The 21,094-nt window shown below is 35.7% G+C and overlaps 1 protein-coding gene across 1 annotated transcript in view; it reads right to left on the reverse strand.

Moving 5' to 3' along the window:
• Nucleotides 1-8,664: 8,664 nt before the first annotated feature.
• LOC137400415 (uncharacterized) overlaps nucleotides 8,665-21,094 on the reverse strand; it is a 33,659-nt gene continuing 21,229 nt past the window's right edge. The window contains exons 2-7 of the mRNA XM_068086743.1: nucleotides 20,576-20,779; nucleotides 20,021-20,245; nucleotides 14,176-14,400; nucleotides 13,485-13,703; nucleotides 9,019-9,070; nucleotides 8,665-8,779 (exon numbers count right to left, since the gene is read on the reverse strand). Coding sequence (XP_067942844.1) covers nucleotides 8,665-8,779; nucleotides 9,019-9,070; nucleotides 13,485-13,703; nucleotides 14,176-14,400; nucleotides 20,021-20,245; nucleotides 20,576-20,779 — 1,040 coding nt within the window. The remainder of the gene's footprint in view (nucleotides 8,780-9,018; nucleotides 9,071-13,484; nucleotides 13,704-14,175; nucleotides 14,401-20,020; nucleotides 20,246-20,575; nucleotides 20,780-21,094) is intronic.

Below are 21,094 nucleotides of genomic sequence, written 5' to 3' on the forward strand. Positions count from 1 at the left end.
CTTTAAGATTTATATTATTCTACAAAACACAATGTTTTTTGTGATTTCTTGAACTGCTATTTTCGGGTTTTCGTATGGTTCTATTGCTATATCGCGGACAATGTCGATTCTCTTGACGCTGACATTTGCGATATTTCTATAGAAAGGGCTTTGGCATTGTTTTTCTGTTCAGTTAGACAAACACAGTACGGTATCTCATTTTTACATTTTTACCAGTATCGAAAGGTACCAGTATCGTCGCATTCAAAGTTTTGATGAATATCTTCTGGCGGAAAAATAACCTTTTCAAATACGAACACACGCCCATACACACACGCACACACAGGCGTGCAAACACACATGTGCGCACATATAATATGTATAGTATATAAACTATGCATATATAAACTATATATATTATAGGGCCTATTTATAGTTAATATATACTTGTCTATCTATTTCTAATATACATGTATATATTAGATTTGGATAGAAAAGTTAATGTCATTCATATACATCTTATCAGAATGATAAAAAATTTTAAAATCCTGCAAAGTTGAGCCAAAAAGTAGTCCACCTTAAACTTTTAAAACTGTTGGGAAGTGCGTTGTATATCCAAGGCTTTTCCTTCTCAATATTTGTCCATTTTGGAAACTGAATCTCAACCTTTCTGTAGTTTGAGTTGTTTACGTTGACACCTTGTTGTTTTACCAATGGCTGGTCTAAAAACAACTACAGGATATCAGCTAACATTGCATCTAAAGCTAGAAGCTCTGTAGATTAATGTGCATATAATATATAGTAATGGATGGAAGCAAAAAAAGTACAATTCACTCAGTAAATTAATTGATTCTAAAGATTTTAATTTTTCTCATGACAAAAACTTTGTATAAAGAATATGTATATTGTGTTCCTATTTTAATAATGACAAAATATAAGCATACTATAAAACTCATTAAACTGTTAATAAAACTTGCCATAATTTAGATAAATCCTTTCTTAAACTTAAAATGGTTTTTCATTCTGTACCAAATTATTTTACAAGTGAAAACGAGAATTGCAAAAAAAATAACAAAAAGAATAAATGAACTCTTTCAACTTTTCTGAATGCAATGCTATGATTTTATCACGATGATACTAGCTATGATAGTAATTATGATAATACCCTATTTACTGGAAAAATTAAACATTGCAATAAATATTATACTCACTGTATCCATAGACTTGAACCTCTGTGAGTGCCACTCCTTTTTTATGTCCTACTGAAATAGCAAACTGCCTCATGTAAGGAGTTCTACCATCCTGACACGTAACAGTGAAATCAGCTCCTAGCGGGTCCTGCAAGTACATGCATGCTTTCCATCCATCTGTGTCATTTTTTGGTGGCTGACTAGAGTCTTTGTGGTTAGTGAAATATGTTACTTCTTTCATTCTGTCAGCTGAAACAATAAAAACAAATTCATAAGGTTAAAGACGTAAAGTCACCATGGTTATTATCATTCAAATCAAACTTGTAAGTGACTAGTAGAAAGCCAAGTGTGGCTCAAGATTTTTTTCGTTTGCAAACATGTTCTGACAAATGATTGATAGATGGGCTTCATGCCAAGAAAATTTCTTACTGGCCGTTTGCCAGTAAGGACAGATGGGCCGACCACCAAGTCTGCATATGACGAACCAGGCTGATACTCAGAACCAACCCACCACCGAGTCAGCTTTCCCGAAATAGCAGCAAAGTCTGCCAACACAAACAACATCCATAAGGAGCCCATCAAGCATAAGTTGGCATTGCACATAAAACCTTGTTATATGCAGTTACTTGTACACAAATTGACTGTATTTTGTTATTTACCGTAAAACCTCTATTGGAATGCCATGGGCTCTATTTTTAACCCTTTTCTAAAGTAGCAGTCAAATAGAAGGTGACTTTTAAATAGAGGCTGGCATTTGATTTTTAAATAGCTGATCAGAATTCTAGGAAGATTAATTTAACCCTATTTCTGGTGAAGTGAATGTCGCCTATATTTTGAACTCTCCTTCTGTTGAAGTGGTATTAACCTTTTTGGAGGCAATAAGCTTCCTAATTCTCCTCCACCTTGTTGTAGTCTTTAAATAAATATGCATTGAGATTCTGAAAAATATCTGTGTCAGCTGATATAATTTGCTTGCAATAACCTGCGATGATATTGCAAGCAATATATATCAAGAGCAATATATAGGCAAGAGGCTCAAAGAAGCTTGTGTTCTTGTCTTGCCTGCGTCTTTGAGCCTCTTGTCTTGAACCTGCTGTACAATTTTTTGAGCTTCAAATTTTCTATCATTCTAAAATCGAAGGTATATTTTTATTTTATAATTATATTTAACACTGTGGCATAAAAGTTCATTACACTAATTCACACGTTTGCTACAGTTTGCAGCAAAAACTGGCTTTTTATGTGCAATAGAAGAAGAATTATGCGCATCGGTCAATTTTAAACCAAGTTAAGATAGCAGCAAGGATGCTACAAAATAGTATTCTATAGATCTGCAAATTAAAAAGCTATATAATAACCTATTAAATACTACAAATATATATTTAGGAAGACGTGAGATAAGCAAACCATAATTATAATGTGTGCAAAAACTAGTTGGCATTTTTGAAACAATAATATTAGCATGGTTTGCTCAGCCATTTGCATTTTGCTGATGCTTTTGATAATACAAACACTTTCTTATAGTTTCTGTTCAGCACCTTCAACCATCTTTTTTGACCTCAACTCTTATTTTGTACTGCCGAACTAGTCAATATTAGCGCTGAAACAATTTTTCACTAAAGCAAAACTTTTAAATGTTGCATTTCACACAAATGCAAAGTGTAAAGGTTTACCTCGCTAAACACTACTTTTAATCTAAAATAGTCATTCACATACCATCGGAAATGTAAAATGATGTTTACATATGTCGTAGTATCAAGAAAGCATTGAACAAGAAAGTCCTGTTAGCCTGATAACGTTATTAGTTATTTCAGCGGTGTTGCTTTCAGAATTTTAACAAAAAAATGAAAAGTTATGAAATTAGAAAACAGACATTGATACAGACAGAGACATCAAAAGAATTGTTTGTTAATGATGTAGCCAAGTCATTAATATTATAATTTTGTAAACATTTTTCTACTAATCACTCACTGTTAATAGTCTGTACAGATTGAAGATGTCAAAATGAAGGTCAAATGGAGGTGGAGCTCAATTAAAGGTGACACTCTATTTTTCATCTCTCCTCCTATAATAGCCGCCAAATATAGGTGACGTTCATATTAAGGTCGCCTTCTATTAAAGGTTTCACCGATTCTTTATAAATATATATTGCCTTTTATACTCCAAGTAGTTTAGTTTATAGTGAAGCAGAAAAGGGTTGCAGCGAATACTTTATATCAGTGGCAGTAGTGAGACCCATTAGATTCCTGGCTCCACAAAAGCCAGTATCAACTCCACATGAGACTGCTCTAGCATTAGTGAAGGGAGAGATGCCAAGAGCAAAAGTATCACAAGACGAGATAACTTCTTGACTAAAAAGGCTTATCTGCGTTAAAAGTGGTAGCTTGCTTTGAAAGCTTTGATAGGTCCTTTTGGAATGAAAAGTCATGAAAAGAGCAACTTGGTGGGCCAGGGACGCCACCCAATTATGATTTGTTTGGCCTGACATACTAAACAGGTTGATATTGGTATCCCGGGGCCTGGCTTATTAGTTCAAGTCATCTCAATATGCTGGCTATGGAGACATGGAATATTTTATAAGACAATTATAAGAGGTAGCCAACGTAAATGGCAAGATTGAGGCAGAAAAACTGCTGCATTTACAGGAAAATCTAAAAGAGGAGACAAAAAAATGCTTACAAGCCAACCAAGTAGATGTCGTTTTTGTTACACGGAAGGTTTGGTCTTGTTGCTTGACAGCTCAGTCTGAACTGCCTAATTTGATTACCGCGCAAACTACTTTTTATGAGCATGCTGTTCAAGTAGAGCAGCTGGTCTGACGACCATATGGCAACCTATAGAACCTAAGAAGCTGATATGGCCAAATATATGTTTTGCAGTACCATCAACAACTCCAGCCTGCAATGGCATTTCTTGACCATGTCAAACCTTACACTAATCGTTGTAGTCCAAACTGATGCAGAGCTGTCTCGGATCCGGTTTTGGAACACCTGCAAACTGCCGCTCAGTTTGTGTGTTAGCGGCAAACAGACAGCGGTGGTTGAGGACCAGACTTTCAGCCAGCTGGCATCAAATTTGCAACAGCTGACTTTGCAGGTCTGGTAGCTGCAGCAGGAAGGACGCGAGTCCAAAAGAATTGTGCTAGCAAAACATTTTCAGCATTGGAGTTTAGGGGAGCCAGGACACATTTAAAAATACCGCTCCAAGGAAAACAGTCAAACCAAAAAAATGATCAGGGCAGTAACAGAGTGCCAAATGTTAGTTGCGCTGAAGCTTCAACCATCCAAGCCTCGGTAAAAGTAGCTCTGGTCAGCTGGCCAGACATGCATAGACAGGCTAGACTTCACAGAGAAGTTTTAATTTTACAAAGAAATTTTACAAAAAGGAGTACCCAGCTTATACCTAACTGCCCAAGTGGCTCAGTTGAAGAAGGAAGCCAGAGCAAAATGCTAGGTAGACAAACTCCTCGGGAAGGATCTCATTGAGCCAGCTGAAGGCATCTAGTGTTTTCCAGGGGTATTGGTCTAAAAGAAAGATAAAAAGCAACAATTCTGCGTTGACTACCACTGACTAAATGCATCACAATGCAAGATACCTACCTTTTTCTCTGATTCTTCTTTGACTATAGCATTGATGCTCATTCCGGAAGCAAACTTTTACTACACTGGATCTGGTTAGTGACTACTGGCAAGTACTTTTAGCTGCCAATGCTCAGAATAAGTCAGGTTCTACAACCCATTTTAGTTTGTGGAAGTAGAACAAACTGGCCATTTAAATTCACTTCTGCATCAGGCAGTTGCCAGAGGATAATGTAATGGGTACTGATTGGGTAATTATTGGGTACTGATGTGATGATTGGGTACTGATGTAATAGGTGCTACATTCATTTTACAGTAGAACTACTCTACCTAAATGATATCATAGTAATTGCACAATATTTTGAAATTCACTTGCACTATTTAAAGGAGGTTTTCCAGTCGTTGAAGAAGCAGTGCTAAAGCTCAAGCCAATCAAGTGCAAATTATTTTGATCACAGATGCCTTGTCTGAGTCATGTAGTAAGTGAAGAAGGGTTGGCTACTGCCGTTGATAAGACTAGGGTGGTCCAAAAGTGGCTGGCTCTCAGAAGACTCAAGAAGCTGCAGGGCTTTTTGGATGTAATATGATACTGTTAGCAAGGCATCTTTAGCTTTGCTACCACAGCGTGTCTCTTGAACAAGTTGACAGAGAAAGGAAGGAAGTGGACGCAGGAGAAAGAGGAGTCAGCTGCTTTTGAGACCCTGAATAAATGCATTTCCTCCGCACACATTTTAGGGTGCTCCAATCTGAGCCAACCATTTGTTTTCGATACAGAGGCCAGTGCATGTAAGGTAGGAACAGTCCTTTTTTAAATCCAAGCTGGAGCAAAAAGGTTGGTTGCTTATTTAGGCAACTTAATGGTGCCTGCTGAAAAAAACTTTTGTGCCACATGAAAGGAGTTACTGGCTGCAGTCAAAATTTGAAGCACTTCTGACTGTATCTATATGACCAGCAGTTGGTAATTAAAATTGACCATGCTTTGCTTTGCTGACGGTACCAGAGGAATGAGCTAACTAGTTAGGTAGCAAAATAGTTGGAGAATTTGCCAGAGTTCCAAAATATGCTGAAATACTGGGTTGAGACAGGTCATACAAGTGCTGATGGGCTGAGTCGGCAGACCTGCGAGAACTGTTGGCAGTGTGAACTCATTGAGCTCAAGGATGATGAGCCTTCCTAGAAGGAACTTTCCATTCCAGGAAGGGTCAGCTCTTGCCATGCAGACTCAAAAACAACTCGATCGCAGTGTCAGAAGTCACTAGAATCGTGCACAATATAGCTGGTCATATGAGCCAACCTAGTGTTTTCAAGGTGGTACTCAAAGAGGTAGGTGAAAGAGAGTTGGAGAAAGTCGGAGAGACTGTGCGACATGGCTTTAGTGATTACTCAAAGTTACATTGCCACAAAATTTGGCAGCATTGCCGACTATGGGCTGGGGACTCATGGTCACCATGTACCAAGCACTCTTACAAGGAAGCAAACTAACAAGTGAGCTACTTGAGCTGGGGGCCATGAGCTTCGGCACCTGCACAAAATCGTAAAACTTTTCCAAAATCTGAACAAATTGCTAGAAGTTGGTAATTTGCCTTACAATACTTATGACCACCGCATATGGTGTGTAGTCTGATCGCTGCCTATACAAAAAACCACCATGTGGTGAACACATGCTTTTTCCAACTCGGGAGTGGGCAGGATGATCAGTTGTGTCCATATGACCTGGTGCTAGCCCGGACTGACAACTATAGTAAGGAAACTAGTCAAGAGTTGTGAGATGCACCAAACAGCAAATCACAGGTTGACGAAGACAGCCTGAAGAAGCAGGCAAAAACTGTTAGCCAGACACCTATGGAATAAAGTAGCAGTAGACTTGGTGAGGTCACGGCCAATGACATCAAAAGTCATTGAGTAGGGATTAGTGCTAACTGAATATTCCACCAAATGACAGGTTGCTTTATTTTTTCATAGAACACACACGGCGAGTGCTTTGGGTGAAAGAGTCTTCTGCTATATAAATTTACCAAAAACAGATCTACACAGACAAAGGGGCACTGTTCAACAGTGAATTAGTAACTGAGCTGTGTCAGCAATGGTCTGTGGAGAAGACACACACAAACCAATACTCCCTTCAGACAAAAACGTATTGAAGCCCAATAACCGATAATTGAGTGACTCACTCAGAGTATTGCCACTAACCAGTGGCTAGGAGGAATGGGACATGTTGCTACCCTAATTGATGAGGGTGTATCCAAAAATGTAACATTCAGCAACAGGAGAGATAGCTGAGCAGAAACACACGCTACCCTCTGACAAGCACAGATTGAAATTAGACAGTAAGACTGAGAGGAAATATATTTCTACATCCCTGGAAACTGGATATGAATGGCAAATGAGTGGTGAAAGAAAGGGGACAATTCCAAATTGCAAACCAGATTTGTGGGTCATACAAAATCAAAACGGTCTGGCCCACCCCCATAGATTCGGTAGAGCAAAAGGGATAATCAGAGATTCAAAGTGAAGGTTAGTTGAAGCCTTACCATGCCAGACCAGAAGAGATGGGACAAGCTCCAACAACAATAAAGACTCATAGAAGCTCCAATATAAAACAGGGCAAAACAAGCAAAAATAGTCAGAACTATGTCTAGAAGAAATTTTGGGACTACACACTCTAAAAAAAATGCTCGAAAATCTTGGTAGCCAGGACACAGTGCAGAAGCTCGTCCAAAACATCCTAGGAAAATAAACACTAGTACCTCAAATTTCTGCATTAGAATACAGACAGTGTGTGTGTCAGAGCATGGTCACCGCAGAATCAGACAAGGCAGTATGGTCTTCCATCAAACTAAAAACTGGATATTATAACTGTTTTTGCCAAGATGATTCTGTGAACGAACCTGCTTCTAAAGCCTGATATGCTCATGTCGAGTCATATCTGGTTGGAACTCGCACCTGCACCACAAGCCAACTTAAGCCAGCTACTATAATTGTGTCTTACAAGGGAAAGGATCTAGGAAGAGCTACCAGCCAGTCTAGTGTAAGTGAGCTTTTGCCACTCAAGATTCAATAAAGTAGTGACTGCTAGGAGGAGGTAGAAAAGGCTGCACACTCTGGCCTGGCCCAGATATTTCAAATAAATTTGAAGACTGACCCAGAAGAGCCGGCCTCAAACACATTATTGAGCTCCACCAAAACTTCAGTACTAAAACTAAACGAGTGCAAGAGCCACCAACAATAAACAGCATTGTGAAGACAGAAAAATTTGTATAGCAAAAGAATTGGAACTGGGTGAAGATGCTCTGAAGGACGAGCTTGTGACTTTTAGCCTCCATGGTCTTGCCACAAGTGTTTGGAAAACTGGAACTCTATTCTCCAGCATTTTGAAGTCTCTGTGTGCAACTGCAGGTGGCAACATGTCATGGGATCAGGTCATGTGTTGCGGGGAGCACGCAAAGATGGCAAATTTGAGTACCCAGAGTATTAATGAAATTGAAGCAATGTGGCTGCCAATCTTGAAGACACACAGATGACCTAAAAAGCTCTCTATGAGGTGGTGTACCCCTTCCTTGACAATGGTGTGCTAGATTTGCCAGGAGTAGGCAGTGAGGCCGGTCAGAGCCCACAGGCACAAGTTTCAAAAGATGAGACGAAAAAAACTGGCCAACGTTCCAAGTAGCCTGGAGCTGACTAAGCACTCTAAAACTTTATTTATTGATTCAGTACCTTACAGGAGCCTACTGTTGAACCAGTTACCTCGGTCAGCCTGCTAACAGTGCCGAGTACCTCTCGATAACGATGCGTCCAGATTTTGGGTTGCTAGACGGCCAGCCAATTATTGAATGATCAGCTAGAAGCTAGAAAAGAAAATACAACAGTTGTTGGAAAATAGCTGGAACTGAGGTAAACTAGCCAACGTCCCAAGTGACCTAGCCAGAACTAGGAGGCCCGGCCCGGAGGATAGAGAAGTGGTAGGGCAAAAGGTCGGCTGAATAGAGTATGGGATCAGATAGCACCATTTCTGGGTTTAGCTGATCACTCATTCTGTATGCATATTAGAGACTCTCATGGCCTCGAAAGGAAGGTCATTATGACTAGCCTGCTGTGATAAGGCCAATATAATCACTCAGCTTCTTCAAGCTTTAAGGGATTTGGGTAGGTTGTACTAAACCAAGGCAAAAGCAGACCAGGACAGCCCCCTACTTGTCGAAAGTACAGCTAGCTGGCAGTTAGGCAGTAAAGACAGCTGGGCTGGCCACCAAGCGTATAGATAAAAGACCGACCTGCTACCGAGTCGACGCTGAAAGGAGTAATCTACCATTGATCCGGCCTTTCCTGAAAAGGGGCGAGCCTGCCAAAGAAATGTATATATTGGGAACCTATCAAGGAAAGGATGGCAAAGCACCGGAATGCCTCAATTTATGTAGTTACTTGTTGCAGAAACTTTGACTGTGTTGTATTATATATTTATACAAATAAATATGTTGATTTTTATACTCCAAGTGCGTTGGTTAATTGTGGAGCAGTAAGGGTTTGCAGCAACTCCTTTACAATCAGACAGCCTTCTGCATACGTTTAAAATATTGATGAAAATTACTAAACTGCTTTCTCAACAACAATGTATGATTACCCTTATTGAGGGCAATTGTCTATAATGCTTGCTAAGGCGCATTCCCGAGCTTCTATTCAGGCTTTTTGTGCTACACTTATATTGAACACAAAAGTTCGAAGACTGCCTATTGTTACATGTGTTGCTTATATTGGGTTTGAATTTTCACATTAAATAAACAGTAGATACAGCATTGAGCTATGCAATCTGCTCTTATAACTCTTCCTCCACACAAGAGGTTCTTAAGGTCACAGACCAGTATTCGTATCATAGCAGAGATTACTTTGCAAAGCTTGAACGTAAACAATGGCTTATACATATGCATGATAAACTCTTATCATCTGTTCAACAGACTTGTCTTAAACAACCACACCAAAGCAATGATATCGGCAGTAATTAACACGCTTCATAAAAATTGCTTTGTTCAAAAATTGAACCTAGTAAATTTAGCTTAGCAGATTGATTACCTTCCAACTTACTGCCTGGCTAACAGACTGATTCTCAGTAAGCAGATTAGAGTTTTTATCACAAATATTTAAAGCAACCTAACAAAACTACAGAGCATATGGGTCACAGTCTCAATCTGTTTGGTAGAGGCACACATATATTGTCATAGCACATTAGTGATAGCAAGTTAGTTAACTCAATGCCATATGAATTCGTTACATATTGTTACAATTGTCTAGTCTGACCAAGTGTGTCCTTTTAAAATCCGAACTCAGTTTAGCAAACGGAAGCTTGAAACATTACAACTTTGCCTTGCAATTTTCTTGGAAAGTAATACAAAATAACACGATGTGAGTCAACCTATAGGTTCCTTACTTTTTTACATTAAATGAAAAAAAATATAGATCATTTCTCAGGTTCAATTAATTTAATTGACGTCACAGACAACTATGAAGAAATAACTGCAAAGCTGGAAAAGCAGGAAGCCATTCAAGCTGAGAATGCAGTAGGAAACTTGCTGAATTTCAAAGTTCATGGATTTCTACTTGATTATTGATGAGCCTCCTTTCCAAACCACTCTCTTCATTATAAATGTTTTTGCAACTTGACTTCATGAGGATCTAAGCACATTACTCAACTTGACTATTATGAAAAATAGATATGCTATCGATTTTTACAATAGCTAAAAAATCTATAGGTATGCTTGCCCTGAACTAGACATCACAGAGTTTGATAGCATTAACGTTGACCTCCCATTATGCATTAATTGTCACAAATTTCAACTTCCCCATCAAAGGATTTAAATTTGACATTAAGTTTTAGTGTGTTAAGTACATAGTGATAGGTGCTTTTATCTTACATGATACAATTATATTCTTGTGCCATAAGAAATCAGTAAGATTATCTGTGAACATATAATAACTAAAACCTTTTAATTAAAACGTTTAGATTCACTGTAAAACTTTGTCTAGGAACCTACATATTTGTAGCATTAGAGCCACATTTAATGGTGGTTGTTATGGCGAGTCTAAATCTAAGCAAACTACTGCATCATTTATAAACCTCAGCGCACTTTTCTCAGTTTTTTCGCTGATGGTAAAAGATATGTTTGGAAATTTGGTTTTAAAATAAGATCTAACTATTATAGAAATCAATGATTTTGCAATAAAATGGGTAGGATAGTTTCTTTTTAGCCAAACACTTATTTAAATCTGGAAACTCTCAACTGAACCTCGCTTTTTGAGAGCATGACCCATATGCTTGTGAAATTTGGGTAAAAAAATTATTAATCAAAGAAATGACAATTTATTTTGATGCTGCCAAAGATTCATTGTGTATTTATAATAAATAGCGGTTTAGATTTAATAATTATATCAAACAAAAATTCATTCAGTGGTCTATTGATAAAGCTGTCTAAGGATTTAATCACATTACGATTGCCAAGGCTTAGTGACAAATTTAGTGTTAATCAAAAGTCGAGAACAAATTAATTGTATAAGAAATAGAAAAATTATCAAAATAAAACACGAGTCACTCTTTATTATACAGTAGGTTGAAATAATATCCAATAATAAAAGTTCCATATTGAAATGATGAGCTATGACTGGTCATTCTTGAATCAAATAGCGTAACTTTTAAACATTTATGTTATCTCTGGCAAGCGCCTTAGCCTAATGCTCATACAGTAAACAAGAGAAAAAAATTAATAACATCAGAATAAACTTTAGAGCAGTGTGTAGCTTTTGGCCATCTTTTATGTGGCCTTCGGCCCCCTTCTGATAATTTTTTGTAATAAGTGAAATATGCGCTCCTCGGTCAAGGAGCATGCTTTTACGAAATATCTACAGTCGACATGTACCGTATGTGTCAATATTGAGACCAACATTTCATGCAAGCTATAACAGCATTAGCAATGATCACTTTTCAATGGATAGAGGTACATGAAGTTGGGGGTTTCTCCATATAATTATTTCTATGTCATTAGTACGCAGGTTATAAATAGAAGGAAAAGTCTCCAATACGACTCAGATGTGATGGTAAGTAAATTGTGTTTTATATCAGTGTTAAGCATGGCTGCGACACTTATAAAAGCTGGTCAAGAAAAACTAATGTTTAATAAAGAATGGAATTGCAAATATTTTGTGAAGCAACATGCAGAAAAAGTCATTTGTGTGATTTGTAGCCACACAATATATTTTATCAAAAAGTAGAACACTTGTCGTCAATATACCACTCGTCATGCTAATCATGGTCAGTAGCAAAGATAAAAAAGAAAAAAGAAATATGATTCATTGTTTCAAAACCTGGTGGGCCAGCAACAAAACTTCACCCACTACAAAAACCTGAGCCACAAAGCTACCACATGTAGTTTTGTTACATCACAAAAAGTTAGAGAAACACAGCTGCCATTTTAGCATGTCGATTTCACACAGGAGTTGTGCGCAATTGATGTCCAGGTATTATGTGTGTCATGCATGTATTTTATGCCTAATAAACTAAATATTTGTTGATCTTTTGTCATCTATACTGTGATGAAAGTATTTGTTATTGCCTCTAATTGGGGAGTAAAAAGAACATACAGTAAAGTAGACTGATACTAAAAATATACATATACATAATTTCAATGACATTGTCTTGAATTACTGTCACTTTTTTAACCGTGCAACATACTTTGTAGTTTCCTCTTGTAAGTTTTTACTGGGTTTGTGGAATAATTTGGTCCACAAAGAAAAAAAGCTCCTGAAAGTATATCTCTCTTAAGATAAGCGATGGCTGAAAGGATGGAGTTATTGAGTGATGACATTGATTGCACAAGGAAATTAGCTGCATCTAACTTCGTTCACTTTGCTATTAGCCTTGATGAAAGTACAGCCAACTCCGACGATTTCAGCCCGTTATTATAGTGAAAGGTGTTGATGAGCATTCCAATGTAACAGAGGATTTTCTTACCTTGGCCAGCCTTCGCGGAATGACAGGGTAGAGATATGTTTGGAAGTCTGTTGAAACATCTAGCTTAGTTTAATTTACCCCTTTGCAAGCAGTGGCTGGCACACGGAACGGTTCGATTGATCTTCTTTTAAAATCAAGGTTATGGAAGATTGCACCAGTCATCTATTATTGCATAATACACCAAGAGAATTTAGCAGCTCAAGCTTTGAAGATGGACCATGCGATAAACCTAGTTATGTTCATAGTCAATTGAATAAGGTCAAGATCACTAAACCACCGCCAATTCAAACAAATGATTGAGGAGGTTAAAGAGATTGATTTCAAGTCCACTGGTGTAACATATTACCGCCATGTGCAATGACTCAGCAGTACCAAAACTCTGCGTTGACTTGCTACTCTTCTAAATGAGGTCGACTCATCTCAAAAAGTAAAACGAAAGCATATAGAGAGTCCTCTAATGTGAAATGGATAATTTGTTTGTATACACATAGTAATGTGTACATGGTATGCTACATTGTATGTTTCTTTAATACAGCATGTCATATATACATACTTAATATAAACACAAGCACCAAATAAACATGCTGTTTACTGTTGTATATCTCTTCCATTTGTTTGCTCGGAAGTTGTTTTGCAGCTAATTCACAACATTTGGCCTGTTGGAATTGATTCAATGTTTTATGTGGCCCTCACGCTAAAAAAGTTAAATGCCGCTGGACTAAACAGTAAAGTTATAGAACTTACCACACTCTTCACCACACTCCCGGCCCGACCTCACATATATTTTGGCATATTGAAAGATAATGTTTTTCCCAAGGTCTAATTTCCACCATCTGTTGGAAGCTTCTTTAGTGTTGCTAAACGTGTCTTTTAATCCATCAACAGCAGAGCTTGATCTGTACTTAATTTCATTGTTATATGTATCGGCCTGAGCTGTTGCCTTATTCAGAGCATGATTGTGTCCTAAAGTTATATACAGGGTCAGAAAACACAGAAAAAATGCAAGTCCAGGCTTAGCCACTAAGACTCTACTCATCAATGTTATGGGGCTAAAGATGCTAACAGGCGTAGTCATATTTGAAGTATGATTATGTCCAGAATTAGCATATAACATAATGATGTAAATTTATCATTTCTTGAGAACAAGTAATAGATTAATACAGGTAATAAAGAGTTAACTAACTTGCACTTAGTGAATTAATGAGTAAACTAACTTGCCATGAAATCACATAAAATTTATACATGTAGGTTTTCTTTCATATTAACCAATTAATATAAGAGCATTTGAATTGAGTGAACTAACACATTTACTGTCCATTACTGGCAATGATTAATTTTGAACAGTCTCTGATTTGCATAAATAAACTAGTGAGCAAAATTTGACTTGCAATTTTAAAATATTTTCTAATAGCTCCATACTAATGTGACAACTTACTAGAATACTCAAAGACTTGAACTTCCTTCAAAGTTATGGTATGGTCTTGTTGATCTGTAGTTACTGCGAGGTGTCTGAGGGGTTTATTAGGATCAATATTTAACACTGCTACTGGGTTGTATTTACCAGTACCAGGAAAAGTTGTTATATTACTCCATTCCTTAGGTATGGTTGCAGGAGTTTGTTTAGCTGAACTGAGCAAAGTTATTTGTGTAAACCTCTTATCTATAAAAAAACAAATGCTTTCTTATGCACTAAGAATCTTTGTTAGCAATATTACTATTAGTAAACTGGTAAAGGACCTTTGATTAACTAAATTTAGAGTATAATTTCGGCTAACAAAAATTAAATGACCATCAGGGGTTTTGTACAAAACAACACTGTTATTACTCAAGTTTGAGAGATCAGAATGTGTAAAGTACAATATACATGTATCTGTTACTTAATTCGAAAGTATTAATTTAACTAGTGTAAAGGAAACTGCCTACATTTAGTGGGCAGTTTCCTTCCCATCACAAGCCCTCAAATACACACTTCAATATACATATATTTACTAGTGAATACACAGCGTTGCCCAGATAACATAAGTCTTTGAACAGACCATGTTTTTATCTAATAATTACAACTTTTACCATTCTTACTTTTAAACTTCATATCATGAGAAAAGTGTTTTTCGCACAGTTCAAATGAATTTTTTACCTTTCAAATGATAGTTTTTACCTTTGAGACAGATGGGTAGCATAAACAGTGAATCTAATTTAAATTAATTTAGCTAGGTAAACACATACGTAAAGGAAGTTTCAGTATGTATTTTAGTAAACATAGGACTTTTAATTAACTAAAAATTTAATACTTATCTGTTTGCGAATAGGTTTTAACTATAACCGATAACACTGAGCAACACATATATTTCTTAATGATGCATATATAGTCAGTGTAAAAGTTGCCAAATTTTAATATCGAGAAAATTTGTTTTATATTGTTTGGCAGAAAAAAAAGTCCGCCCTAGCGTGGCAAGAACCAAAGAAGCATCGTGCTTTATAGAGTTAGTCGAGAAATGGTTTATAACAAAGGCATCGTAACCTGCCGGCGCAATGTATCAATTAATAAGTCATTTAGAATTTGAAATCGGAAAAATGGTATACAGTATATAGTAATAGCAGTGGAATTGTCAGAACCTTTGTATACTTGTGGTTGAATGGTTGGTTTACAAACACGTGGGCGCCAATCCAGCACAATGCGAGCTTCTCTTTTTGAGATTTTACTAACTTGAGCTGAACACACCAAAGTACAGACTCACAAAAAATACACAAAAACTGAGGTTTATATATATATATATATATATGTAGATTTATATTTGACAATAAATATCTGTAAATACGTAAAGTTGAATGCCATAAACAAGTAAACAGACATGCAAAGAGTGTGTGTCTATTCTCCCAAAAAAACATCTTGACAAGTTTCCTTTACATTGACTGCACTGCTCTAGGTTCTGAACCTTCTCTTATTGTTTTTTTGCAATCTTTCCTTTGTCTCTCGGCCTGCCGAAATGACTCGCCAGGTGTCTAGTCATCTGCAGTGATGGGGACACTCGGTTTGGCAATGCCAACGCTCATAGGGCCAAACTTGCCGGCCCTGGTCACGGTGCTCTACCTCTGTACCGGGTCAAGCAATTTGACCTTGAACTTTGTTAAGATGTTTAATCTATATGTATATAAATCTTAGCATGTGTCATTCATTTGTCCAGTTATAGCGGTAAAGTATTAGCAACGGAAAATCCCCTTCTTCTTAGATTTGAAATCTAAGAAGAAGGCGTTTTGCTAAAATTTGCTAACAAGCATGCCCAACCACAAGGTTTCATCGTTTTTATCAAGTCCATCGCTCTTATCACATACTGTACATCTTTTTGCGATTGCATATGCTAAATTATTAATTGATACATTGCACTCTTGGAATATGCAACCCCCTTATGGAAGACAATGTTTTTGTCCTAGCCATACAAAAGCAAAAAATTTTCTACATTTGTTCTGGCAAATGATATCAACAAAGAGTTCTCTAAAAATTAAACTTTGGTAGTCAGTGTACTGAATAAAATGAATAACAACTATGCCAATAATTTTTGCTAAAACCCCTTTTACAAAACCTGTGAGAGATATGATGCTGGCTATCTCAGTTCAGCTTTATTTGTTATAAGCTACAGTGAAATGAAACCAAAACAATTGTGGTAAAATTTTAGCCTTTGTTCAAAGTCCTGGTTAATTATTCAGGCAACTCTAGGTATTCTCTTATTATTTTATATACATGTATAAGATAGTTGTTATCCTATTGATTGTATGCTTAGTTACTGCATGTAATTAAACAATAGAAATCTTATTAAGAAATAGTGCTTGTTATTATTTTGTTCCATCAAATGATCATAGTCAACTAGCTACCTGCAGATTTAATGAAGAAACATGATAATTGTAATCTGATTCAATGTGTATACAAACAAATATATTGAAACATGAAGTGTGTATTTAATGAGTGGTATTAATGACTCTCCTACACTTTGGTTCAAAATAAAAATATTTATTTATTTTAAAAAATGCAAAACAATGAAGGCAGCCATTGCCTTTATCACTTTACTTTCTTCATCTGGCCATAAATTTTATTTAATATTTTCTTTCACTTATGTAGTAAGCTTTCTTATTTGTTTTCTTGCAAATAAAATTATTGTTTAAACGTTTAATTTGTCACACACAAAAATTTTGGCTGCGAAATTTTAAACACAGTATAGTATTAAGCACATTTAAATTTGTACCAATTATATATAATAAATAAAACCTGCTTTAATTGCTGTTTTAGGCTTATACATATTATTGAACATAATTAAACAGAATGCTCTGGTCACGGTGCTCTGACGATCATTGCATAAAAATTTAAAAGTGTCATAACAACAATAATGACAACAATAATTGACAATAATCCTTAATATGTCTTTCTGATCTCTGAATTTAGGGTAAAATTGTGTGTTACGTTGCAAAACCACAACTTTCAACACTGTCTATTATAATAGATTAAGTCATTGTCAAACAATTTCAATTCATTACAATAATAATAATTAATGTTGCTTTTGTGTCATTTTGAAGCAAGTACTCTATATTCTTATCAAACCTATCATCAAGTACAGTGGAACCAGTCATACGACATTAATTCGTTCCAGTATTGGCATCATAAGGCGGCATTGTTGTATAGAAGGGTATTGAAACCCATAACAATTACCTAATGCAAATACACCATCGTGAAAAACATTTATAGCAAAAGTTTATATATACCCAATGTATATGCTAAAGTATAGTACCCTTAGTAACTACAGGTAATTTATATTTAGCCAAGTATCTCTAGTCATGGTAATCATTTTCTTGCTTCTTACTTTAGCATTGCTATCAATCTTAGGATCAATGACTATCGAATTCAAGTTATATATGTAACTATATAGCTATATGCAAATAATGAATTACACTTTATAGTAAATATTATTTTAAATGCTAAAATTCACAATAGATTTTCACTTTCGCTTACGTTTCACCAACTTTGTTTTACTCGCGCAGTATCAAGCGTTTACAAAACACGAAAAATGCTGAACTAAGAGAGATTGAGCATCGTAGCTTTTTCAAGCCATGTGAAAGGAATATTGGCAAATAGCATATTGGCATCTTTGTGATTCTGTTGTATTCAGTATATTGATCGCAAAATTTGAATTTCAAGAGATACTTTTGTTGATATTGTATGGCGAAACAATGCCGTAACGACAGGAAAAAACCGTTGTGCTTCACATCCTAAGGCAAAAAACGTAGCACAGTGACGCCGTAACCCGTGGCTGCGCTCTATATTGTTTCTAAACTAGAACAGAGCTGGTTTGCTCTTTTAAATTCTAACACAAATTGTACTGACTTGGTTGATATTGATTTGTCATACAACAATTTTAAGAAGGACTACAACAAAGACCAAGAAATGCCCATAAATCAACCTTTCACATAAAAATAATCAATTAATTGGAATGTTATTTTAAAATGCACATATAAAAATGCTGTTAACTTTTATGTCAATTTTATGCCAGCAAAAACCTTAAGCATGGGATTGAGTACAAATGAAAAAGCTCACATGAAGTTATACAGAAATTATAAAATAAGATAATAAATGTGAAAAGGACAATATGATGATTTTATGACATTTATATGTAACTGAGAAAATTCAAGTTACGAGATAATTTATTAGCAGTTCTTATTTTGTCTTTGTACTGTAGTTCAAACATGAAATCTACTATGTAGAGTCACAACTTTAAACATTCTCTAGTTGAATAAACTCAACAAGTTAAAAATAATATAAATACATAATATGAATCTAATGTTTCTATAACAGCTCAAAAGAAACTGCCTAAAATTGATTATGCCATGATTGTATCTCAGAATAAAACATGACACATTTTAAGCAAGAAGTAAATAATCCTTTTTATTTAAAATGGCCGACCTACTCACATAATCCACCAGTTTGGTAAACTGTAAACATTGTTTGTTTGAATACACTTAATAAATTAGAAAGAGTTTAAATCTATAAGATACATGCAATGTTTTACACCCTGAACTTAGCGGCCATGTTATGGTAACACACAAAGTTTATATTATTTTAATTAAACAATATTAACATACTAGCTGTACCACCCGGCGTTGCCTGGATAATAAAAAAGTTGCACAGAAAATTGATTGCTCCTTAACATATAACAACATTTACCATTCCAACTTTAAAACTACATACCATGAGATAAGTTTTTTCTGTAGTTGAAATAATTTAAAAAAAGAAAATAAAAACCACTGTAAAAGTTTTTAAACTTTGTCATACAACTGCAACTTTGAAACTTTATACTATGAAGGAATGTTTTTGTGCAGAACAGGTTCTTTTCATTGGAGGTATTAGACAATGTGTAACTTCGGAGAATACATGTATTTCTAGATTCCAAGATAAGAAAAACTTGGGTGAATTCGGAGATATACTTTGGTAAAATATGTTTTTAACATTGTACACCATAAGCTGTACTGTATACTGCATAATATTGATTGAATCGGATATGTAGAGATCGTGTTTAATTTTAATAAAATGTTTTATATTTATGATCTTGGAAAAAGAAAGGAAATGTAAACATTTCGTATTTTTGGCTTTTACAACATCTAAAGCATTAAAGGTTAAAATAATATACTAATAATTGCAAAAATAGATAATGAAACAGCAAAAAATGCAACAGATAATTACATCAAAAATCGAAGAAAAAAGAAAATATAAATAGCAATGGCCTGTTTACTTTACATCTTTACAAGTGACTCATCCTCCAAAACTATTTAGGGTAACTCAATCTGAAGGGTTAACTCCCTAGCAAATTTTCGGTAAAGGAGGCGTCGTCCCACATGGTTTCTCTCTTTTTGTAAATAATTTATGAAGCGTGAAATGCTAATCCATTTCCAAGCGTTTTCGGAGCTTTGCTAATTGCAATGCGCATGCTCCAGTTTAGTCGAGAACCAAATTTATGTTCAAGCTTCGAGGCAAACAAATCTCAAAATCTTTGGTGAAAAATCTAAAGCTAAAATAATTAGCACCCGCGTGCTGTATACTTTGTATGAAAACATAACTGATCGCTATGGTGTTCTAGCTCAGCGGTAGAACATCTGGATTAAACGCTCGTTGTTTAAAATATTGTCGAGAATTCAAATCCATCAGAATGCAGAAAACTAAGATTTTAAGATCTATAGCCGGAAAATCGACGACAACACACGGACATACTTTGAGAAAGATATATATAGACTTAACTACTCACTATAGGCATAGACTTTGACCTCAGCTAAAGTCACTCCTTCATTATGAGTACTAAACACAGCCACATGCCTCACAAAGACTCCTCCCTCTAGTATGATGTTACCAATTGCTCCATATGGTGGGTGATGGTAGTACCTAACTGTCCATTTACCTGAGTTTAGATCAGGATCGGAAGGTGAGGAATAATTTGATGTGAGAATGTAGACTTTCTGAAGGCGAGAACTTTCTAAATAGAAAGTATTATTGTTTGCATGCATAGTTAGATGCAATAAGGAAGATGAGCAGTACAGTTAATGCTTAAACACACAGGGTCATAATGGTCTAAAGGAAAATTTCTGGAGTTTAAAAGATGCACAGTATAAGTAGTCCTTACCATTAATACCTATGTAAACTATCTTTAAACAAATTTCAGTTCATAAGATGATGTAAAATGTAGCAAGTAGGCAACAAGCATCACTTGAAACAAACTTTTGGTAAGTTTATACTAATTAAATTAAATGTCAAAATATTTTTATACATTATAGATAATGAACAACACGTAAACTAATTAGTTTACCTGAACCTCTTCTGTTGTATAGTTCAACATTAGTGACCTCGTACTGCTGACCCAAGTCAACCATCCACCATTTGTTGAAACTTAGGCTTGTGTGGGAGAAGTTTTCAATATTTCCATCAACTGCTGCCTTAGGTTTATACAAATGATTATCATTATATATGTCACTTTGTTTTGCATTCTTTCCAAAAGCAAGATTGGCATCATCTAAAAAAATAGGATTTTGATTTCTTAATCTTTTGCCAGGGGTAGTACCATTCATATCATCTATATTTGCACTCTCCCATAGGTAGGGAAGCATATATTTTGCTTGCATTAGCATTTTTAAAATCAGTTTTTAATTTCTTTCAAGGCATAGATCAATTCAAGAAAAATAATTTTTCGCAAAACTCTCTAGACGGGTACAATATTTTTGTATTTTGGTTGCGTTTCTTTCACAGTTTAAAAAAGAGATGGTCAACGTTGTGCATGGAATAATAATTCTGCCTGTGTCAGCATTTTTGAAATCAATTTTCATAAATG

The sequence above is a fragment of the Watersipora subatra genome, chromosome 7, assembly GCF_963576615.1.
Source record: "Watersipora subatra chromosome 7, tzWatSuba1.1, whole genome shotgun sequence".
Classification (NCBI taxonomy): Eukaryota; Metazoa; Bryozoa; class Gymnolaemata; order Cheilostomatida; family Watersiporidae; genus Watersipora; species Watersipora subatra.